Source organism: Girardinichthys multiradiatus, chromosome 1, assembly GCF_021462225.1.
Source record: "Girardinichthys multiradiatus isolate DD_20200921_A chromosome 1, DD_fGirMul_XY1, whole genome shotgun sequence".
In the NCBI taxonomy this organism is placed as follows: domain Eukaryota; kingdom Metazoa; phylum Chordata; class Actinopteri; order Cyprinodontiformes; family Goodeidae; genus Girardinichthys; species Girardinichthys multiradiatus.
In genome coordinates, this window is record NC_061794.1 from 18,089,299 (window position 1) to 18,114,329 (window position 25,031).

Below are 25,031 nucleotides of genomic sequence, written 5' to 3' on the forward strand. Positions count from 1 at the left end.
GTGAGGGCACAAATTGTTAATAAAAGTGTCCTCATTCAGTGTTTTTGTACTTTCTGATACCAGAGCAAACTGAATGTAAGGAAAGATCATTATATTAGCTAACCTATTTTTAAATTAAACCTCACAAATCAGTTCAATCCCTTTTTAGACTCACCTTTCACTCACAAATTGTTAAATATGTAATTTCAAATCATCACAGAGCGCTAAGCCAAACAAACTAGGTCTCTGGACTTGTGGTTCTAAACGCGCTGTTTCTCAGCTTTAGTGGATGTAGGAATCTGGGCACAAACTCCGTTATACCCAACCTCACGGTCATTCTATCAAAGAGGCAATGTGGTTTTAAAGAATTCAGGGCCGAAATGTAAACCGTACCAAAAAGTGATCATTATGAATGCAGTGGATCCTGGTCTTCTCTCCAGTGCATGAAGCCGAAGCAAAACATGTATGCTGGAACTTTAAGGATTAGAATGTTAACAAAAAACAAAAACGTGCAGTTGGATAAAACAATTACACAATAAAAGTTTAATCAATTGGATCAGACTTGATAAAAGTGACTGGGCTTCTTTAATATTCTGGTTCTGCGTCTCTTTTTGTCTGATTCCGCATTTAGCTCACAACCCAACCAGATGAATTTAGCAAAGGATGCTTTGTAGCAGTTGAAGGCTGTCTACAAATATTTAAACCCTATTGTTTATGTTTCAAAGAAGATGCAGTTCCAAAACAAACCTGTATCCAGTTTAACACTGTACAGGTGATAACTGATCATGAATCTATTAAGGTTTAAAATGAAAGGTTAATTAGCACTAAGCTAGCAGATTAAGATCATTCACGTTAAGAAATACATTTACATGTATTCAGATTCATCTAAAGGAACATTTTATCAGGGCTGTTTGAGGGTTGTAAACATGTTCTGACAGACTCAGATACAAAATCTATGAAATTAAAGATTATTTTAGTTCAATGTCATGTCATGATGAAGGTCTTCTGTACAGACCTGGCAAGACTGGGATGCGTGTGCATGAAAGCCAGATTACTGAGGTTCCATATTGCTACACCAAAACAGAACTAAATGAAACAGGACATTGGGCAGAACAGGACAGCATGTCAAGTCCCCAAAATAATTATAAGTTGGTACAGAAAATGGTAAGATCTGTGAGCTTTTAATGTTACAGAAATAATGTTATGTCTTCCTCTGTTTCTATGACATGGTTTCTGCAAGACAAACCCTGCAGCAGTGAACAGTGATTAACTACGGAATAAACAAACACAAGCAATTTAATGAAGTAGATATGTTGGCTAGAAGACATGCAGCTAGACCAAGTTCAAGGATAAAAAACAGATCCATTAGTTTCAGCTAATACAGCATCATTCTTTACCAACAGCATGAATTTATCCATGCAGGGCACCATTCTTACTGTTCTAAAGAACAATGCCAACTATGGTCTCTCATTTCTGGAGGTACCTGAGGGCTGATAATCACCTATTTTACTGCAATCTCCTCGGTAATGCCAACACTGAAATTACTAAGTTCACTCATCACAGTAAACATTTACAAAATGCCTCCCTGCAAATATCGAAAGGAAAATAAATATTCAGATTAGTCTTTACCTTAACCCTGAAACAATGCATCATTGGGGTTCACCTTTTGAGCCATAAAACCTGAAAGTATGAAACATAATTGGCTGTTTCACTATAATCGTACACTTCAACAACAACAACGCTTCTTTCAAAGAATAGGTATTAAGTATTGATAATGAAGGGTCAATTGATTACTGGGCCTTTTTAACAGTTATGTGTCTAATAGATGTGTTGATGCTTTTCTGCAGCAGGACGTACCCAACTGTGAGCGAGATTCATCAAATTAAAAAGAGCAGACTTCTCTTTACCCACCTAAATCAGTGCAATGTGTTTGAAACACCCTCTGGCATAAGACAAGGAAGCAAGTCTTTTGCAGAGTTTTATCAATGGAAAGAACAACACGAGGCCGAGAGACGAAGGATGGCTTATAGTTCATGCACCAGACATGACAGAAGTCTTGTCAGGGACATCAACAGCCATATAAAAGCCTTATCATTATCATTAATATAAATGCCTTATCATTAGTAGCTAAAACTAAGATATATTTGGGATTTGCTGCTTATAGATTGATTATTATTAAGAGTTTTTAGTTATGCTTTTGACAGTTAGAAAAATCCTTAGACAGTAGCTTCTAGTGTGGTCGCACAATGAGTGTTTATTATTCAAGGTTAAAGCTTGCAGGTGTTTTCTGTCTGTATCGTGAGAAGCCACCAGTATATTAGGGAGGCATGGTAACTCCTCTCCCTGAAGATTCATGAAGACGTGTGAGAAACTGTCCTTCAGCAAAGGAATGTGTGAGAAAACTGAGAAAAGGCTGCACAACAAATGTAAAATGTATATTTCTGTAGTATGTGTATGTTCAATAAAAGAACGGTGCAGGGGAGAGACAAACAGATGTGTTCCTGACTACGCAGATGCAGCATCTCTTCCCCTGGCCGGGTGAATCAGCTTCAACCTCTTGTCCGTGTTTTCTTTTCTTAGACATTTAAGTTTAGTTTTTCTCGTACAGAGTTAAGATGCTTTGACCAAATAAACGAACACGCAGGAGTTTAGGAGGACAACTCCAACACCGTCCAGACAGCTGCTTTCATCAGCGTTGACAAAGTGTGAAGTTTCTTGGGTAACCAGAAGTACTGCTTAGCTGTTTAGTAAGAATAAACACCACTATCTTTAACAGTAAATTCCTTGTTATGCTCTAAAAATAACTTTACACTCTTGAGTGCGTTTAGCTCTTCATGTTCTTGCACAACATAGTCAGCACCACATGCAAAAACACTGCTAAAATAAAAGAAACCAAACATAAAAATACTAATCAATATTTTCCCCTTTAGTTCAGTCCAGCGCCTCTGTGGCATTCTTAAGGCTTCCACCTAATCAACCATCGCAGAGCCTGCTCATTGGGCAGGTTCAAACTGGTCCATGCCATTACTTCACAGACACTATTAGTCGTGCCTTCCTCTTTTTTCATTAGACAAATCTCCAATGGAGGCTTTATCATAGGAGCTCTAATTTAAGCTACAGATTTCACTATCACTGTTTTCTTCCATTGGGGCGTAGTGGCCCAGTGTTACTGTATGTCAGTGATGCCTGAGATAGTTTTCCAAACCTGACGTATTCACTCTTCAGCAACTTTCAGCTGCTTGCCCAGCTACTTGTCTGTTTTTTTTTTTTTTTTTATGTGTTTCTGGATGTCTGAATTTTTAAATGAATATACAGTTCAGTGAAAAGGGTTTCTTCTATATTTGATTTTTATCATACCTAAATGTTTCAGATGAAACACATTTTATTATGAGACAAAGATAACATGAATTACTGTAGATCCAAATGATATCATTTAATAAAGGTATGGGGGGAAAATCCCTTTTCAAAACAAGTGGGCCCTATGTGAAAATGTTTTTGTTACTAAAACTAATAACTGGCTGTGCTTCCACTGGCAGGAACAGCTGCCGTCAAGCAATTGTGGTAACTGGCAATAGGCCTTTTACATCTCTGTAGAACAATTTTGGCAAAACTGTTTTAATCAGCCACATTGGATGGTTTTTGAAATGAACAGCCTATTTAAGGGTGCTCCACACCAGCTCAGTTGGATTTAGTCCAGACTTTGACTAGGCCACTCCAAAGTCTTCATTTTGTTCAGTTATCTTTAGCTATTCAGAGGTGGATTTGTCATGATTCTCCTGTGTTAGGAGTTTGTGTTTTGAGTTTCTTGTCAGTTTCTTTGCACTTCCTTGTTCAGTTGTGGTTTTTAGCTATTCTTATTAGATTAAATTCAAATCAGTGTTTTGATGTTTCTGTGTTCCCACTCTGCGCTAATTAGCCTCCCCCCTTTAGTTGCGCTGCATTCCTCCTGCCACCAGCAGCTCCACATTTCTCCTCATTAACCCTTCTATTTCATTGGTAATTTTTCCACCCAGCCTCTGTATTTAAACTCTGTTTTTTATTGCTCGCCACTGAATCCTACTGTTTATCACACCCATTTTGTCCATGACTGTTTGTCATGGCCTTTGTGGTGTACCTGCTCCATGTTTCTAACTCTGCCAATGTGTTCCTATATCTCCTGGAAGTTTACCTGTGCAGTTGTGTCATTATTAAATACCTTTACTTACCATGCGGCTTTGACGCTCCTGCTCACATGTTGGTCCTGCTAAACACCTCCGTAATATGACAGGACTGGCTGGTGGCCTTTTATATTTTCACAAATGGCCGGGTTGGATTGGATAGCTTTTTTTCTTAAAGAATTAAATCGTCACTTAAAAAGTGCCTTTTCTATTTACTCATGTTTTCTTCATCTCATAATAAAATTTGTTTGATGATCCAAAATATTCAAGTCTGCCAAGAAAGCAAAAACATAATACATTTGTATTTTGCAAAATACTTTTACACAGTGCTACATATGGAAAAAGTACTCTACATTGCCTCAGTTGGCACATTACTTATAGCTAAAAGGGAAATGAAAACCAAAAACGGGTATAGTATTAGAGCATTTTTCTAGTGCTATACCCACCAGCTCTGTAGGCCAAATTAATTTTTAACATCCTCCATTTTCACATCACTGGAAAAACTGTTTCAATAATGGAAAGTCTAATAACTTGTAACAGGGGAACGGAGGGTTTTACCGACTTCAAAAAGGAATTTTAAATGCATTTAAAAGCTCACAAAGACGAGTTGTTAGGTCATGAGAAAAATTCAGCGAGGCGAGGCAGGTCATGATTTATTTGTGCTGTGATGCTGCTTGTGTGTGTGTCAGAGCGGTTTTGAGGTTTTCTGACGACACAGCTGAGAACTCGACCTGACCTCTCTGACCTTCAGTTCAGCCATTTTTTTCTCTGTAGAGGATGCACATTCCTCTGTCAGTAACAGAGGCAAAACAAAGCAAAAAAGCAAGTTGGAGACATCTGATTCAGAACAAAAATCCATTCAGCCTTTTGTTGAATAAATATTCATCGCTCAAATATGTAGCATCTGAAGTCCATGTTTTAAGCCAATTTTGTGTTCTCTTTGTCAAGCTCGTTGAACACAAATGTGAAAGTTTTTTTAGAATCATAAATAAATACATACAAAAATAAAACTGCTCGTTTTATCAAAAAAAGGGGGTGAAATTACAACATCTTTTTATGTTTCAGAGAGAATGAAGATCTGACGGCAGCGCTCTGAGGAAAAGTGGGAGACGAAATGTTTAAATAAACACAAATGCAGCTTCTGAAGGTTTAATGAGGACAATGAAGGACTCTGATGTTGCACGGGATTCTCATCTTCTCATGTTTTTAACTGTCTGTCTGTTTATTCTACTACTGATTGACAGTGACGAGAGTATGACTGGAAGAATTACATAAAATAATAAAATGTTACATTATAAATAATAAGATAATAAAATGTAATAATAAAATTGATGTTCTTCTTTACATAAGTCTTTGGATTGTTTCTGCTAATAACAAACCATTTGAGTTCAAATATTTTTCTAATTCTAATTTTTTTATAATTAGTAGGCTCATAAAATCAGAATTTTGGCATTTTTTGATGAAAGAACCCAGAAATGAACAAACTGAAACCTAAGGTTATTTTAAATAAAACAACCAAATTATTTAATTTACCTTAAGAAGTTTGGGCAACAGCTTTCTGCTGCTGTCATTCCTTTGCCTAGGGCTGTTTTGAGTTTGAAAGTGTGTTTACCTAATCAACGGATTTAGCTTTCCAAAAGACTCTGAGTGGAGTTTAGGTGAAGCCTCGTTGTAGTGAATTTGTGCTTTATATCCTGCTGTTTTATTTTGGTTTTGTTGTGCTTAAAGACTAAGTGTTTGTTGCAGTAGTATAGTTAGGTCTAAAATCTTTGCTTTTCTCATTGCAATATGCAACAAAGCCATCCCACAGCATGATGCAACCTCCGCCATGTTTTACCATGTTACTAAGTTTCATCTTAGTTCCAAACTGATCCTGGTTTTATTGTCAACCACAGTTATGACAAAACAAATCTGGCATTTGGGGAAATTAAATTTTTTTTCTTCTAGATTTCAAGCTTTTCTCATTTCCAATGTATTCACAGCTCACAAATATGATAAACAAACTCTAAATCTTTTGCTGCACTGGTTTGATATAATTTTTTTTCATTACTGTATCTGGTAAAATTTGTTTCTTTAGACTTGTTTCTGAATATGTTTTGTTAAATCTTTACTGGAAATTTATGGCTGCCTATCAGAGTGAACGAAGACAAACTGAACAAAATGGGTGTTTAAAGAGCAAAGACAATGGTGTTAAAACTTTTAATCTATGACTCCAACTCTCCTGACACATTTCTCTCCATGTAGAGAAATCATTCTCTTTTTTCCATAGTCTCTGAACACCAAGAGGAAATGACTGCAGGAAATACCAGCTGCTTCATACAGCTCACTGTTTGCCAGCAACAGAAGCTCCTCCCTTCTTAAATTACTAAAACAAAACAATTATCCTCATAGCTGACCTAGAAATCCACATTTACCCTTGTCTAGGTTTCTATTGCAATTACTTCAGAAGTCACTTACAGAAACAATTTGACTGCAATTTGACTTGAATTCCTATTTTACTCACAACATCAAACATGTCAAAAACAATAAAAAAGCTGCTGGATTCCTCACAAAAAAGACCTCAAAGTCATTATCTACTTTGCTCAACAGATAACGCCTCTCTCAATACATTTATACCATAGCCTATTATTAAAAAGTACCTATTGCGTACAAAGATACAAAGACAGTACAGAAGTTAGTTCCTTTCTCTTGTTTCTATCAAATATAATATCGCTAAAAGCAGTGCACATACTGTTCCAAACAATTTTTATTTTGGAAACTCCTTTATAATATATATTTCTCATTTAATTTGGTTTGCATGATATCTTAACAGTTAATTACACAGTTCAAAACACAGCATTGTTGTACCAACTCAGTTTCTTGGTTTATTAATTTGTGACTTTTATCAACAGTTATACTGAGATGTTTTTTATCACAGTTGTACACCAATATTCAATATATGATTTTATACACCAGCCATTGCGTTCGGAGGCCTCAGATGAAACTCTTTCATTGACAAGACTGAGGCATTTGTTTACATTTTCAGTTACATCATGATAAGCAGAAATTTGACCACTGATGCATCATGATATAAAAAACGCTACATTTCTATATTACAGTTCTACAAGGTATTGATATCAGGTGGTGTCGCTCACTTTCTGTCACTTCTAGTGATCTGGAAATCCTGGCATGGGGAAGGGTCTGGCAAATAGCTCCACCCGATGGCGGAGCTCTGCAATGAGCTTCACTGTGTCCGGGTCCTTCAGCAGGAAGGACTTGAAGCTGGCTAAGTTTCCTAATGGAAATAAGAGAGTTCAAAACCTTAACATGTCTGATGTGAAAATCAGCAGGAAACTCTGTGCAATATGTCAACATGTTGCTTGCTCTTTAAATACACATTCAGAACAGCTCAAGATAAAACAATTTTCTTCAGTAATTTAATTTGAGAAGTAAAACTCATTCGTAACAATAATCTTTGACACTCAGAGAGATATACTTCAACCACTTATTTCTCTTCTGATGATTATGGCTTACAGGTAATGAAAACTTAAAATTCAGTTTCTTAGATAATTTGACTATAACATTAGACCAAAAAAATACATTTCAATACATAAATGTTATGTTAGGACCTACATAATTGACTGGCCAACACACTGTCCTGACCTGAAACCAACAGAGAATATGTGGAGTATTGTCAAAAGGAAGGGGAGACACCAAACCCAACAATTTAGATGACCTGAAGGATGCTATTAAAGTAAGCTGGGCTTCTTCAGTAGCACGAGAAGCAGATCACTTCCATACCACGCTGCACTGATGCAGTAAGTCCTGCAGGAAACCCAACCAAGTACTGAGTGCACATATTGTACAGTACATGGACACTTTCCAGTACATTTCTGTAATCACAGTGCCTTTTTGTTGCTCGTAAAAGTTTCTAATATTGTTATACTGAATATTTGTTTTTATTAGCTGTAAGACATAATCTTCAAAATCAGCAGAAATAAATGTTAAAATATATCAGCCTGTCATGAATATGTATAATATATGTGTTCACTGTTTGACTCAATCCAAATTTGATGATTTTTTTATTCACAACACATCAACTTCCTTGTCCGGTTAGGTTTCTAAGAAAAAACAACAAAACTATCTCACCAGTTTTCTTCTTCACAGTTAGAGCGATCTGAATCCCTTCATCAAAGAAGTCCACAACCTTTTCAAAGTCTGACTCCTTAAACTGTCGAGAAGTCAGAGCTGGAGCTCCTTTACCAAAATATTAAGAAAAGCGAGTAAAACAAACAAAAAAAGGAAACATACACAGACACAACACCAGAAAAGAACCCAATAAGCGATTAAATAAATGTATCCAGACGTTTATGTTAAAAGAATAGGCAAGTTGGCAGTTCTGTGAAAATAGGGCCTCACATAAACAGGAAATAGATTTTCAACACCTTCTCAATTAACATTTAAAATCATCAACTTGTTTACCGAGCCGGAGTCCTCCTGGAGTGAGGGCGCTCTTGTCTCCAGGACAGGTGTTCTTGTTGGCTGTGATGGACACCAGCTCTAGGACCTTCTCTACCCTAGCTCCATCTATCCCACAAGGTCGAAGGTCAACCAAGACCAGGTGGTTGTCCGTTCCACCTGTGAGGAGGAGGAGGAGGAAGAAAAAGATGAGGAGGAGAAGGAGGGAGGTTAAGTGTAAGTTAAAGCTTTATTAATTTGAATTTGAGAATTTCTCTGACAGTTTCTTCCCACCCCACCCTAACCTTTTTGCTGACACTAGAAAAGTTAAATACCTTTTTAAAATTCCACTCAGTTTTGTTTCTTATACATTCAACAGTAGTGAAGTGAACGCTAACATTTTAAAACAGGAGGTAAATTAGTCTGCAGTGAATGAAAAAAAGCAATTGCATCAAGTACCTACGAAGCGCTTGTGCTATAATATTAGAGGTGTGGAATCCAGTTTCATGCCGTAATTTCCAATTCCAGACAGAAACTTTTTATGTATCTGTTAATGTGAATAAAATGTGCACCTGACACCAGGGTGTAGTCTTTCCTCAGCAGAGCACCGGCCATGGCTTTGGCATTTAGAAGAACCTGAGCGATGTACTGTTTGAACATGGGAGTGGAAGCCTGCAGAGACATGAAATTATGCTGCGTGAAAGAGGAACACCGCATCAGCACGACTTCAATGTTTTATGCATAAGCTGCTGAAATTAAACTGGTTCTTCAGTTTGTTTTCTCTAAGGATTTTCTCTCTTATTACATTAGTCACTGGATACGACTGAATATCAGAATCAGAATCAGAATCAGAATTAGCTTTATTGCCAAGTTCGTGCATACAAACAAGGAATTTGACTCCGGTACACTTTGCTCTTTTGTTCTGTTTTTGCATTACAGAATATACAAATTTACAATTTACTCCTCGCGGGACCCGGCCGGGCCAAGCCTGAATGAGAGACGCGAGGCCATCCCCCAGTGGGCCCACCACCTGCAGGGGGAACCGTGAGGGACCGGTGCAAAGAGGATTGGGTGGCGGACGAAGGACCTCAGCGGCCCGATCTCCAGATGCTTAGGCTGGCTCTAGGGACGTGGAATGTCACCTCGCTGGGGAGGAAGGAGCCTGAGCTTGTGCGGGAGGTCGAGAGATATCGACTAGAAATAGTCGGGCTCGCCTCCACGCACAGCGTGGGCTCTGGAACCCATCTCCTTGAGAGGGGTTGGACTCTCTTCTACTCTGGAGTGGCCCACGGGGAGAGGTGGCGGGCTGGTGTGGGTTTGCTTGTTGACCCCCAGCTCAGCCGTCTCGTGTTGGGGTTTACCCCAGTGGATGAGAGGGTCGTATCCCTGCGCCTTCGGGTTGGGGAGAGGTCTCTGACTATCATTTCAGCCTACGGGCCGAGTGGTAGTGCAGAGTACCCGGCCTTCTTGGCGTCCCTGTCGGGGGTGCTGGATAGTGCCCCTCCTGGGGACTCCATTATTCTGCTGGGGGACTTCAACGCCCACGTGGGGAACGACAGTGACACCTGGAGAGGCGTGATCGGGAGGAATGGCCTCCCCGATCTGAATCCGAGTGGTGTTTTGTTATTGGACTTCTGTGCTAGTCACGGATTGTCCATAATGAACACCATGTTTAAGCATAAGGGTGTCCATCAGTGCACTTGGCACCAGGACACCCTAGGCAGGAGGTCGATGATTGACTTTGTTGTCGTACCATCAGACCTTCGGCCGCATGTTTTGGACACTTGGGTGAAGAGAGGGGCCGAGCTGTCCACTGATCACCACTTGGTGGTGAGTTGGATCCGCTGGAGGAGGAGAAAGCCAGACAGACTTGGCAGGCCCAAGCGCATAGTGAGGGTCTGCTGGGAACGCCTGGCGGAGCCCTCGGCCAGGGATGTATTCAACTCCCACCTCCGGGAGAGCTTCGACCAGATCCCGGGGGATGTTGGAGGCATAGAGTCCGAGTGGACCATGTTCTCCGCATCTATTGTCGATGCTGCTGCCCATAGCTGCGGCCGTAAGGTCTGCGGTGCCTGTCGTGGCGGCAATCCCAGAACCCGGTGGTGGACACTGGCAGTAAGGGATGCTGTTAAGCTGAAGAAGGAGTCCTATCGGCTGTGGTTGGCTTGTGGGACTCCTGAGGCGGCTGACGGGTACCGTGAGGCCAAGTGTGCCGCGGCCCGGGCTGTGGCAGAGGCAAAAACTCGGGCCTGGGAAGAGTTCGGTGAGGCCATGGAGAAGGACCACCGGTTGGCCTCGAAGCGATTCTGGCAAACCGTCCGGCGCCTCAGGAGGGGGAAGCAGTGCTTTGCCAACACTGTTTATAGTGGGGGCAGGAGACTGCTGACCTCGACTGAGGACATTATCTGGCGGTGGAAGGAGTACTTCGAGGATCTCCTCAATCCTGCCATCATGCATTCCGTGGTGGAAACAGAGGCTGGGGACTCGGGGTTGGACTCTTTCATCACCCAGGCTGAAGTCACCGAGGTGGTTAAAAAGCTCCGCGGTGGCAAGGCTTCGGGGGTGGATGAGATCCGCCCTGAGTACCTCAAGTCTCTGGATGTTGTAGGGCTGTCATGGTTGACACGCCTCTTCAACATTGCGTGGCGGTCGGGGACAGTGCCTCTGGACTGGCAGACTGGGGTGGTGGTCCCCCTTTATAAGAAGGGGGACCAGAGGGTGTGTTCCAACTACAGGGGGATCACACTCCTCAGCCTCCCTGGTAAGGCCTACGCCAGGGTATTGGAGAGGAGAGTCCGACCGATAGTCGAACCTCGGCTTCAGGAGGAACAGTGTGGTTTTCGTCCCAGCCGTGGAACACTGGACCAGCTCTATACCCTCTACAGGCTGCTCGAGGGTTCATGGGAGTTTGCCCAACCGGTTCACATGTGTTTTGTGGACCTGGAGAAAGCATTCGACTGTGTCCCTCGTGATGCCCTGTGGGGGGTGCTCCAGGAGTATGGAATCGGGGGCCCTTTATTAGGGGCCATCCGGTCCCTGTACGAGCGGAGCAGGAGTTTGGTCCGCATTGCCGGCACTAAGTCGGACCTGTTCCCAGTGCATGTTGGACTCCGGCAGGGCTGCCCTTTGTCGCCGGTCCTGTTCATAACTTTTGTGGACAGGATTTCTAGACGCAGCCAAGGGCCGGAGGGGGTCTGGTTTGGGGACCAGTGGATTTCATCTCTTCTTTTTGCGGATGACGTGGTCCTGCTGGCCCCCTCTAGCCAAGACCTACAGCATGCGCTGTGGCGGTTCGCAGCCGAGTGTGAAGCGGCTGGGATGAGAATCAGCTCCTCCAAGTCCGAGGCCATGGTACTCGACCGGAAAAGGGTGGCTTGTCCTCTTCAGGTTGGAGGGGAGTTCCTGCCTCAAGTGGAGGAGTTTAAGTATCTCGGGGTCTTGTTCACGAGTGAGGGAAGAATGGAGCGGGAGATCGACAGATGGATCGGTGCAGCTGCCACTGTAATGGGGGCGCTGTGCCGGTCCATTGTGGTGAAGAGAGAGCTGAGCTGAAAAGCAAAGCTCTCAATTTACTGGTCGGTCTACGTTCCTACCCTCACCTATGGCCATGAACTTTGGGTCATGACCGAAAGAACGAGATCACGGATACAAGCGGCTGAAATGAGCTTCCTCTGTAGGGTGGCCGGGCACTCCCTTAGAGATGGGGTGAGGAGCTCGGCCATCCGGGAGGGGCTCGGAGTAGAGCCGCTGCTCCTCCACATCGAGAGGAGCCAATTGAGGTGGCTCGGGCATCTATACCGGATGCCTCCTGGACGCCTTCCTCGGGAGGTGTTCCAGGCACGTCCCACCGGGAGGAGGCCCAGGGGACGGCCCAGGACACGCTGGAGGGACTATGTCTCTCGGCTGGCCTGGGAACGCCTTGGGCTCCCCCTGGAGGAACTGGAGGAGGTGTCTGGAGAGAGGGACGTCTGGGCGTCTCTGCTGAGTCTGCTGCCCCCGCGACCCGGTCCTGGATAAGCGGAAGACGACGAACGAACGAACAATTTACAATGTACAATATACACATATCTAATAGAAAAGTTGCATTTGCAACATCTGTATGCTGTTGTTCTGTACTCTATTGAATGTTCATTAGAGAAACAGCCTGGGGGAAGAAACAGCCTGGGGGACTAAAACAATCATCTGGACCTGTCTGAGGGCCACAGCCACTCCAGCTATGGCGTGGTTGTGCGGTCCTCCTTGAAGTGACGGGAACACAGCAAAGTTCACCCTGTCCTGGAGGTCGTAGAGCACCTCCCGACCTTTGGCATCCACGGACCGCACACCTTTCCGGAAGAAGATTAGACCAGCCCTGCAGAGCGGAGAGAGGAAACCGGCTGACTGCTTCTCTTGATTTGTCATAATGAACGGCGTATGAAAGCTGTATTGAATGCAAATTTAGCAGATCACACCTCGCTCCTCTCAGGGACTTATGGGTAGTGGATGTGACCAGGTCAGCATGTTGAAAGGGAGAAGGAACAGCTCCAGCTGCCACCAGACCACTGATATGAGCCATATCAGCCAGCAGGTAGGCATTTAGCTCCTCACATAGCTGAAACACACACAGACGATCCCTACTGTGATCCCTCATTCATCATGGAAGCTTCTACACAGATTTCAGTAGAAAATTATAGAACTGGACAGGACCATTTTCATGCGAGCATAGTCGACGAGGCGAGCATAGGCGCTGGTCCCTGCAATGATGAGTTTGGGTCTGAAGAGGCGGGCTGTCTTCTCCAGCTGGTCATAATCAATCAGACCCGTTTGGGGCTAAGATTATATAACACAAGTCAAGAAAAATAACTTGTTACCAGCAATCCTTTGCAGATTTACTTTCAGAGGTTCTCCAACTACTCACATTCAGCTTGTAAGGCATGGATTCAAAGTAGATGGAGGTGGCTGAGATCCTCTTGTTGTCCGTCATGTAGCCGTGGGTCAGGCTGAAATGTGGTGGAATAAATTTACAACACAGAGTATCCCTCTTAGGTTGAGACAAATTCTTTTCCAGTTGTTTTCTCACCAGTCTGAATCTTAATATATCCTCAGAATAACAAAATATACTGTAAAACTAGAACCTCTTTTTTATTTTCTGCTTTGGTATCCTTTTATTTTCTTTACTAAGAATTCTGCATTTGTTAAAAAGTGCACCTTCATATTTTTAACTGTAAGCTATACTTTTACTGTTTACATTTTGCACATTCATATCACATCAACAAGATTGACATTTAATACAATATTTAATGTCAACCAAACGTGACATAAATGACAAATGTTATTTCCAGTATCTTGAAAAAGTATTACATTTATTGTATTGGAATTCTGTGTAATAAACTAACACAAAGCAGCTATTAACTGTAAAGTGGAAGTGGTTGATCATATCCTCTTTAACTAAAAGGCTGAGAAAGAGGTCCATCTTAACTCTTGAGGAGCTGCAGAGATATACAGCTCATGTAGGGGACTCCACAAATACACTCCACAAATCTGGCCTTCATGAAATAGTGACAAAAGAAGGGCACTGATGAAAAAAAGCTATAAGAAGTCCAAAAACCTGTAGGAGAAACAGAAAACATTACAGAAGGTGCTTTTGTCAGATAAAATTAAAATTAAACTGCTATTTATTTATTTTTTTGTCACAGAAATGCTATTTGTGACAAAGAACAACACCCTAAAATCCCCATTCCCACAGGGAAGCATGGTGGTTGCAGCATCATGCTGTGGGGATGCTATCTTCAGCAGGGTCAGGGAAGTTGGTCAGAGTTGATAATAAGATAAATGGAGCTGAATCCAGGACAAGCCTAAAAGAAAACCTGATTAAATCAGCAATACATAAGACTGGGGCGAAGGTCCAGCAGGACAATAATCCCAAACATACAGCCATAGCTCCGACAAATGGTTCAGATCAAAGAATATTCATGGGTTAAAATGGTCTAGTCAAAGTCCAGACTGAAATCCAACTGAAAATCTTATCAAAGACATGCCCCCAAATGCTCTCAGCTGTAATTGGAGCGAAAGGTGGTTCTACAAACTCTAGTTTAGGATGGCTAAACACTAATGTATATCACTCTTTTCCAAGTTATATTTGTGAAAAAATGTAACTATTAATTTCTGGCAACTTCACAGTTATGCAGTTATCTTGTGTTGGTCTATCACATAAAATCCTAATAGAGTACATTGATAGGCTAAGCATCTGTGAGATCTTCTGAACAAAAAGACTGATCCATTAGGGGGGGCACCTCACAATTTATTAAAAGGATTTGCTCTAAGTAGCTTGTTGTAGGCTACCACCATGGATCTTAAGCAGTCAATGGACTACACTTGCTAAGTACTGACTATTTTAGAGACAAAAAGTAGGCCAAATAAATATACAGTAAAACAGATATTTATGTTATTATAGGTCATCAGTTTATGCCAGCATTTTCTATTGGACTCCAAAAAGTAGGCTTGATATGTGATAATAATATAATAATGTCTTAAATTCAGGGGCATCTTGATGTTCTCTTTACAATTAGGTGGGGGAAAAAGACTACAATCAACCATATTTATTTATGGTAATAGAAGAGCTCTATTATTTTGCATTAATAGCAAATAAACAGAACAAAACTTCTACAATAATGTATCTATTCTGTCTTTCTGCTCTTCAACACCAGCCATCATGTTATCTTCATTTCCTTCTGTTCTGTGAGTGTCTGTGAAATTAAAATGAGCTCATTTCAAAGAGGCTGTCATCCCGTGACAGCTCCAGTCAGTGAGACCAAACTTTAATCACACACCCCACTTCTTGACGTTAAGTCCAAGAACAACATTCACTTTCTTTTGGGAAATAACTGCAGGGCAAAGTGACGCTCTTTTGTGATACAAATAAATAAAATGTGCCAACTAATAATGCAGAATCTGTCAGACTGGTGAGAATATCTGAAGCATGAAATGAAAAACTGAACTATTTGAATAAAACACTGTAAAATGTGTTTGTATTAACATGACGCAGGGATTAACTCGAGAGTTCTTATATGGTTTCATAACATCTAAATAGGTAAATATTTCTGTAATAATATTATTTTAGCATATAAAGTAATCATGTTACACATACATTTTTGTAAAATGATTTAAATAAAATGCTCTTGTTTTGCCAAAACAGGATTTAACGTGTTTGTTAATTGAAGTTATTGATTGGAAGGATAACCGTCAATGTTTGTTTTCACAAGCAGCTATTATTGCCAAGAGTAAACAAAACAAAAAAAAATATCTACTTTTAGAATAAAACATTAAGATTAAACAGCTTTTTTACTCACTGTCCACCATCCGGTAGATCCAGGCCCATGATTCGGTCATGAGGCTTGAGTACAGAGGTGTAGGCTGCAAAGTTAGCTGGAGACCCAGAGTACGCCTGGACGTTGACGCCCCACAGATTGGGATCCAGGCCGAAGGTGGTGAGAGCTCGTCTCTGACACAGCAGCTCAATCTGGTCAACCACCTCCGCACCGCCGTAGTACCTGAAAGAGACACACAAACAAATTCATTCATAGACTATACATAATGTCTCAGATACTTTGTATTGTATCTAATAGTTTTTTTGTATTAACTTGTGTCATTATTTATTAAACTTTTTTTTTTTTTATGTGCTATTAAATAACATTTTATTGTTTTATCATGGAATTGAGTTTCTAGTTTCTAGCTTTTGGACCATATCTTATATCGTGCAACACCACATTGTACTATATTGCATCATAAGACATGTATCAAATTTAACTCTAATGTATTGAGTCATAGCTCATTTTGTATTGCTATAACATGACAGTTTTAATCCTGCTCTTTTAGGTAATTTATTTTAATATAATCCCAGTCATTTAGAGGATGCTAAGTACATTATTTTTCATGTAATAGAAATACATGACAGGTAAGGCAGCATTGCTTTAAATGTACACAGAGGTTCAAGTGTTTTATTCGTGAAGACTAGCAAATGATTACTTGCTGTATTTATAGTTAAATAGGAATGTTGAAGATGAAATGTCTGAACTAAAAAAATGGATCAGGTGTAGCTGATTTAAAGAAGCTGGCCAGACAATCAACCTCATGTAACATACAGTTATCCCTCTATAAAGCACAATGCTTTAGTCTGTTTTTTAATCTGTTGTGCTATTTTGTCGTAAATTGTGATTTAACTGGATAAAATTCACCCCTTCCAACAAACTAACGTGACTTAGAAATGTCACAGTAGGTTTTAATCTATAGAACCTATGCCTAATGTGCTCAAAGAACAATTAGTTTTTCACCAGTGTTTTTAGTTGTTCATCAGAAAGTCAAACTTGTTTTGTGTGCTGCTGCAGGCTAATTTCTGAGCCATACTGTATGCCGGGAAATCTGCTAGGTGTTGGTATAATTTGGAAACAGAAATCGCATGGAAGCGAATGATGCCGAGCACTGGGGCAGACTGGGATGGCCAAGTTTAGTTTTCATCTACCAACTGTATTTGGTATTTCATCTGTCACAACTGTCAAGAATGATCGGCAGGCAGGTGGAGTGATGATGGGTCCACTCGGACCAGCTCCAGAATGTCTGCACCTGACACATAATCCAAGGTACGTTATTAATACAACATAAATAACGAGAAGCGTTGTATCGAGTTAACGAGTGAATATTAAAACTCAGCAGTCGGTTCAGTTAAGCACAAACAACATTAAGTCTTCTTAAAAGTGGGTTTTAGCATTTTCTGAAAGTGTTTAATGTTTGTAACAATGGGTTTGTATGTCATCTATATGACTGCTGTGGTGGTGTGTCACATAACTGAGAAGACACCAACAACATTCTGCATTTAGGAAATCAGTCACATTTGAATGAAGAAGTGGAATTTAAATAAATTCACTCTGGTTTAAGTTCTGACATTGATCATTAACCTTACCACTGCTTGTTTCAGCCTCTGCATCCATGTTGGCATCCATCATGGATCGTCAGTCATATTCTGCCACAAACACATAAGGTTTTCAGGAGGAACAATCCCCAGCACTCCCCTACCAGCTGTGTGCTGATAGGACTATGTGGCTGATTGATAAAACTTCCACCTCTCTTCTCAAGGACAATGGCGCTTCTATCAGTGTTGACAGTCTAATTCTTGCAAACACACTCAGACTTATATATTCGCACCCTCAAGATTCCACCGTACCCTTGATAAATCTTTACTTATGTGTGTGTAGCTTACCCCTGCTGAGGTTTTTTGTACTATTTCAGACTCTATTCTGCTAAGAATAGTCTGAAATATGATTTTTGTTTCCTCCTGTCGTACTTTACCTAAATGTGTGATTTCATTACTTTTCATAGATTTTCAGATTTCTCAGAAGGATTACCAGCAAAAGTTAATTATTATTAGTATTTCATTACTTTTTCATTGATTTCTTTGTTTTATCAGAAGGATTACCAGCGAAAACCAAATATTAGTAATTTGGACTTTAGCTGCTCTTACACCAATGACCCAGCTTTCTTAATTAGACTACAATGGACTGTTATTACTTAGTTCAACTTCAGTACCAGTAAAAGCAATATATCATTAGCACCTGAAAATGATTTATAAATGATAAATGAGCTGTTTTGTACCTGTTAAGACTTGAACAACGTAGGACCCCAGAATGCAGACTAGCAGGCAGCATGATGGTAAGTGCAAAAGATATTTAATAACAAAAAACTCACTCACAGGAGGTGATGGCAAAAACAGACATGGGCAGGTTGGCAAGACAGGCTTGGCATGATGAACAGGTGACATGAACTGAACAACAAGACATGATCTGGGAAATGTTTCCGCGATGTGTAAACAGAACATGTGTGTATAAATGGAGTGTGAACCAGGTGAAGCAAGACGGATTAACTAGGTGCAGGTGAACCGAATAAAGTTGATTAACAGAGAACACAACGTGATGCCCTGTGGGGGGTGCTCCAGGAGTATGGAATCGGGGGCCCTTTATTAGGGGCCATCCGGTCCCTGTACGAGCGGAGCAGGAGTTTGGTCCGCATTGCCGGCACTAAGTCGGACCTGTTCCCAATGCATGTTGGACTCCGGCAGGGCTGCCCTTTGTCGCCGGTCCTGTTCATAACTTTTATGGACAGGATTTCTAGACGCAGCCAAGGGCCGGAGGGGGTCTGGTTTGGGGACCAGTGGATTTCGTCTCTTCTTTTTGCGGATGACGTGGTCCTGCTGGTCCCCTCTAGCCAAGACCTACAGCATGCGCTGTGGCGGTTCGCAGCCGAATGTGAAGCGGCTGGGATGAGGATCAGCTCCTCCAAGTCCGAGGCCATGGTACTCGACCGGAAAAGGGTGGCTTGTCCTCTTCAGGTTGGAGGGGAGTTCCTGCCTCAAGTGGAGGAGTTTAAGTATCTCGGGGTCTTGTTCACGAGTGAGGGAAGAATGGAGCGGGAGATCGACAGACGGATCGGTGCAGCTGCCACTGTAATGGGGGCGCTGTGCCGGTCCATTGTGGTGAAGAGAGAGCTGAGCCGAAAAGCAAAGCTCTCAATTTACTGGTCGGTCTACGTTCCTACCCTCACCTATGGCCATGAACTTTGGGTCATGACCGAAAGAACGAGATCACGGATACAAGCGGCTGAAATGAGCTTCCTCCGTAGGGTGGCCGGGCACTCCCTTAGAGATAGGGTGAGGAGCTCGGCCATCCGGGAGGAGCTCGGAGTAGAGCCGCTGCTCCTCCACATTGAGAGGAGCCAGTTGAGGTGGCTCGGGCATCTATACCGGATGCCTCCTGGACGCCTTCCTCGGGAGGTGTTCCAGGCACGTCCCACCGGGAGGAGGCCCAGGGGACGGCCCAGGACACGCTGGAGGGACTATGTCTCTCGGCTGGCCTGGGAACGCCTTGGGCTCCCCCTGGAGGAGCTGGAGGAGGTGTCTGGAGAGAGGGACGTCTGGGCGTCTCTGCTGAGTCTGCTGCCCCCGCGACCCGGTCCTGGATAAGCGGAAGACGACGAACGAACGAACAACGTGACAGGAGCAAAACATGGCTTGAACAGAACGCAAATCCAAGGAAACAAACTAATAGAACTATAACTTGAAAAACATGAAACAAAAACAAAAACATGAAAATAATAAACAGAAGCATGATTCAAAACTTGAGCTGTGAAGAACATATAAAGAAAAAACCCGAAACCAAAAACCAAACAACCCCAAATCATAAAAGAACCAGCGACTCAGCTTCCCTAGTTAGAATTCAGTGGAATGATGAGACTATTAGATTTCTCAGAAGGATTCATAGATTTTTAGATTTCTTAGAAGGATTGTAGTATCATTTGATTTGTTTTTCTGTGTCTGTATATGTGTTTATTTTCTTTGTGATTGTGTTGTAATTGTGTGTATAGCGCTTTGAGTGTCTCGTTACTGAAAAGCTCTATATAAATAAACTTACCTTACCTTACCATACCTCTGTCTAAGCTGTATTCCACTGGGAAAAAGTTGGTTTGACCGAATAAAAATGTTTCAGAATCCACATCGGAGTCTGTGACGCTTCACTTGTTCAGCACAGTGTTCAGTAAAGTTTGTCTTTTACTTTGATGCTGGTACATCTGAATTTATCCACCGTAGGGCAATTTCTATTCTATTCTATTCTATTCTATTCTATTCTATTCTATTCTATTCTATTTTGTGTCAGCCCTCCATGTTTGACATATTTCTAACTGTCAACTGTAAAATTTTAGGACCCTTCTGACACCAGGGACCAAGATGTTCTGTGTGCAGAAACATCATTTTATTTAGGGAGATTTTTAAACGTTGTATTTTGGTGAAATCCTGCTTTGGAAATTCATAATTTTTGTAACATGCTATTTTTGTTTGTCACGCAGTTAAAAATGAAATGCACTTCTGGCCGTTTACTTTACAATTATGTGATAATAATGGTTAAGGTTGTTTTTTTAGTCCCTTGCATCTGCTTAAACAGTATTAAACTTGTTACATGATCAGATTCGGGGTTCTGTTTAACACTCACGGTTTCATCTAAACATTTGTGTTTATTTTTTGGTATTTTCTAGGAAAAATCCAACTCTATCTCATGAATCCATTTTGAGTAACAAATGTGCAAAGTTTATTGTTGGAGGGTTATGGAACATAAATCTACGAAAACCTCAACAGCAGGTTGGAAACCTGCATTGTGTTTCATTGCATAATGTTGCGGTGTACCGTGTTGTATCTCATAGCAGTGATGCATGATATTACACCATGCAGTTATTTATAAGATTGTGTTGTGCCAAAACCGTACTGCGTTCTCCACAATTGATTGTGTTACATAATTTTTGTGTAAATGAATAGCATCAAAGACAGGGTTTTAGGAAGTTTTTCAGGTTTACAGAATGACTCTTTTGTTGAACGACATCATCTAAAGCCCACTCTAGTCCACTTTCAAACTTCAGGTTTTAAAAAATGAACCTAACAAAATTACCTGCATGTATGTTTCTAGGTGATGATGGTAACATATGTTTTGACTGAGTTCTGTTTTTGCGCTTACCTTTGCCCAGGGTATCCCTCAGAGTATTTATTGTTCAGACAGGAACCCTGTGCCTCCAGGGCTGCACGGCTGCAGAAATTCTGACAGGACAAACATGCACAGAGTCAGCATCTCCACATATGTCTTAAAAAAGTCAGAACAGACTATCCAAATATAGCTTTATTTACCAGAAGAAGGCTTTACTGCCAGAGACAGTAACCACAACATAAATTTAGCTCTCCCTTCTGTTTTTAGGCCAGCAGTCCTGTCTCATTCAAGATAAAATAATCACAAAAACCTGAATGGTTGTCTGTTTACTGCAAGGTAATGGAATCTATTACAATTTGTTAAATATTTTCTGTGCATCCTATAAATGGTTGTCTGAAACATTTTTGTTATAAGAGGAGAAAAAGATACAGAAACAGAACTGAATGCAAATGAGTTTTCCTCCTGTCAGTTTTTTCTCTTCTCCCACTCTCACTTCAGCTTACTTTTTTGTCTCTTTTTTTCCCTCCTCCTCACCCTCCACCCCTTAACCCCCCTGTAAGTCTTATTATACTAAACCTGTCACTGTTCAGGGATCCCTCAATCATCCCAGTGAGGTTTAAAACAAGCTCCCTGTCTGACACAAAACTCTTTCTGTGACATTTTTGAAACACACAAAAGACACACAAAAATAAACACACATTCTCGACTGCCCCTCCTCCTCTTCTTCTCCTCTCAAAATGTGTCAGTCAATGAAGAATTTACGTGAGGAAGCTTATCGGACAATATGACACTGTTCTAAAAAGCAGGGAGCTCTGCTCTGGTGAATGACTGACATGACTCGTACATGAAGATGAAGGTTTTTCAGATATCATGGTGGATGGTAGAGCTTTGGGTTCATCATTGCTGCATCATAGAAGAGATGGACTTGGTTAAAATTCTACAGCCTCCATGTAGATTGAGGGAGTTCAGTTAAAGAGAAAACAGTGTATAGGAAATAGTTTTAGAGCTGAAGGTGAACTTTTGGTAGATAAATGTGGTTTTCCTGATTTCTGTTTCACAAATTCTAGTCCAGACTCTAGGTGTCCAGGCAAAAAACTATTTTAGTTTTAATGACAGCTGACAATCGACTGAGTGCATTTAAAACCAAAATTAACTTTTTTTTACTTATTAAAAATGATATAAATTAATATAAATTTTCAAGCTGAGGAAAAGGTGAGGATATCCTACCCACAAATCTTCTAACTATAATATGATATTACTGTGTACACGTTTAACTGTTATAAGCGGGAATACAAGAATATGCATTTTGTGTCACATTTTACATAAGATAAAAAAAATATTTTCTTCAGTTTTTATTTTCTATTTTTCTAGAATTATTCTGGACTGGTAAAATTGACATTCAACGGCTGTACATCCAGCTATGTTAAAAAACAAACATGCATTCATAGGGCATCCTTGTTTTTTCACATGGCTGCACAGAACTGCATGAGCAGCTATTGCGCTCAATGTTTATGGAGAGAAACGTTTGCTCTGCTGGTTTTAACTGGTACAAACAGATGTGAAGAGAAGCAAAAGAGATGGAACTGACAGGAGAAAAATTGTATATTGATTTTCTAAATGCTGCTCTGTGTGGAGCTCACCTGTCAAAACCAGTTGTTTTCCCAGCACCACATTTACACACAGACTGTGTGATTTCAAGCAAAGAGTTAATATTTAAACAGTTACTTCTGATGCTCTGCAACCGACCGGTGTTCATCACAGTTTACACAAAAACATGTTCTGCTTATGTTTGATCATATGATACGCTATGATACAGTAGTTTTACTGATGTTTATTATTCTTATTATTGTGCTTTACAGATTCATGAATTCTGAGGATCTATGTGTGTTACCATGGATTTCTGTCATCATGTTTGTTTGAAGCCTGGTATTTCCCTTGGTTTTGGTTTTGCTCTTCATTCAAAAGTAGTTTCTGTTTTCTTGTATAAGTTCCCCAGAGCAACCGTATTCATACAATTTGAACTTTTTAATATTCTGCCATTTCACCATATTCTTTTGGAATTTATTATGGTTGAGCAACATAAAAGTGTGCAGTACTTTGAAGTAGAAGGAAAAGGATACTTACCCTTCAAATGCACTACTAAGTGCATATGTATTCGGCCCCTTTTACTGTGATCCCACTAAATAAAATCCATTTTAACAAGCTGCCTTCAGAATTCACCTACTTTGCAAATAGAGTCCACATGACTGTAATTTAATCAAAGCATAAGCAAACTTGCTCTAGAATCAAAGCCTCCTTCAATCTGAGACCCCTAAATGAAAATAAATATTTTTTAAAACTGTATCATTTTCCTTTCCCTACATAATTATACACTACACGTTTGAGGCAATTACATAAAATCCCATTGCAATACACTAAAGTTTATGTTTATGACAAAATGAGAAAATGTTGAAGGGGTAAGAACCTTATACAGAACTATAGATGTACTCCTAATTATTAGCTGTTTTTTCTTTTCTTTTTTTTTGCAAGATCATGTCTGCAGCACCTTTTGTTTCTTAAGAAAGGTTTAATTTTGGCTTAACATGCCAATTTCATGGACCCACATGCCATTTGGGTCCTGCCTTCTCTGCATTCTCACCTCTGATGCGATGAGCTCCAGTCCCCGACACTGCCTGTCCTTCTCCTGCTGCAGGAGATTCCACATCTCTGGGTCATCCTGAGCCAGGCTCTCCTGTCCTGTCCACCCGCCACTGCTGTGCTTAAGCCTGCATGACTCTGAGGTGATCTGCCCCTCTCTCCCCAAACACCCTGAGACTCTGAGGAAGAGGGGCTTTAACACGGGACAGAGGAAGACAACCAAAAGGAGTGTTTCAGTCACTAAGTGAACAGGTACTTTTTAAATAATGAAGGTTAAATGTTAAGACCTTGAAAGGTATTCAATAGAAAGTCACAACTCTCCTTTGTGTTTTATATTGTCCAGACAGATAAAAAAAAGAAGAAGCTCAATTTGGTTTCTTTTGAAATGCTCATGAAGACTGAGCTTGGGTGAAGAACGCTTTCATCACTTGAAGTTATGATACTTTGCCGCTAGGGTTTGAAAGAATGGGCTAAAATAATGTGTCTTTTGATGTTCTCAGCAAACCATTTAGTGAAAGGCAGAGCAAAAACAAATACAGTATCCAGCAGAGCAGTTATGGAAAACCTTGGACTTGAAACGCATATGAAGGCTGACTGGGCCTCGTTTGTTGAAACAGGTATGTTTTGCATGATACTTTTGTAACCAGGGACTCTTAGAAATAGTTCATCGTTAAAGCAGATGCACTAAAGTAAGCTTCTTCTATCCTGCTTGTTATTACTTTTGCCCTAGTATAACACATGTTGCACCATACACACATACCCTTTACAAAGTAAAATAATATATTGGACAAACACATTTTACTGGTTTTTACACATATTTTATGATAGAAACCATGAATGAAACCATGCATGTTTCAGGCAGACAGTTCTGTCAGGGTTGCGATGAACTGCAGTGACATGCTGACCTAGTTTGCAATTTTTAAGTTATTTAGTAACAATAGCTCAGACATGCAGAGGGGGAGAAAACTCCATTAATCAATATCAAATTGCATCTGTGTGCAAGGAGTTATAGACAAATGCACTTACCCTCAGTGTCTGCCGCAATGACAAAGAGAGCATGTTTGTGACAGCAGAGGTCTGGGGAGAACTGAAAACCTTCAAGGTACAAAGGTTGAACGCACAATCATACTGGAACAAAGCCAGGTACATGCGTACTCTGCGTCACTGATCAAATAAAAAGTGCAATAAACCTTCCTCTGAATCGGTTTTTTGAAGGTACAATGGGACCAAGAGTTGCTTCTTAACACCAAACATTAAAGGAACAACATCCATCAGAATAATTAAAAAGGCTATTTCAAATGTTTAAATATGTACAGTAAGAGTAAAG

General features: G+C 40.8%; 1 protein-coding gene across 1 annotated transcript; it reads right to left on the bottom strand.

The window, feature by feature from the left end:
- Positions 1 to 6,321: 6,321 nt before the first annotated feature.
- Positions 6,322 to 24,870, bottom strand: LOC124876981 (serine hydroxymethyltransferase, mitochondrial-like). The gene is made up of 12 exons (XM_047380072.1): positions 24,731 to 24,870; positions 23,706 to 23,897; positions 21,101 to 21,180; positions 15,902 to 16,102; positions 13,471 to 13,552; positions 13,260 to 13,382; positions 13,025 to 13,164; positions 12,762 to 12,924; positions 9,146 to 9,245; positions 8,598 to 8,753; positions 8,265 to 8,372; positions 6,322 to 7,410 (listed from the first exon to the last, which is right to left on the bottom strand). The coding sequence occupies exons 1-12, from the start codon at positions 24,851 to 24,853 to the stop codon at positions 7,283 to 7,285; spliced, it is 1,596 nt and encodes a 531-aa protein (XP_047236028.1). The 5' UTR covers positions 24,854 to 24,870; the 3' UTR covers positions 6,322 to 7,282.
- Positions 24,871 to 25,031: the final 161 nt, after the last annotated feature.

Bases quoted from the DNA above. Each gene is read 5' to 3' on its own strand.
- LOC124876981 (XM_047380072.1), bottom strand. From the start codon at position 24,853: ATGTACCTGGCTTTGTTCCAGTATGATTGTGCGTTCAACCTTTGTACC. The intron at 23,898-24,730 runs GTAAGTGCATTT...CCCGTGTTAAAG, and splicing joins CATTGCGGCAGACACTGAGG to CCCCTCTTCCTCAGAGTCTC. The intron at 9,246-12,761 runs GTCCAGATGATT...ATGTCTCTGCAG, and splicing joins TGGCTGTGGCCCTCAGACAG to GCTTCCACTCCCATGTTCAA.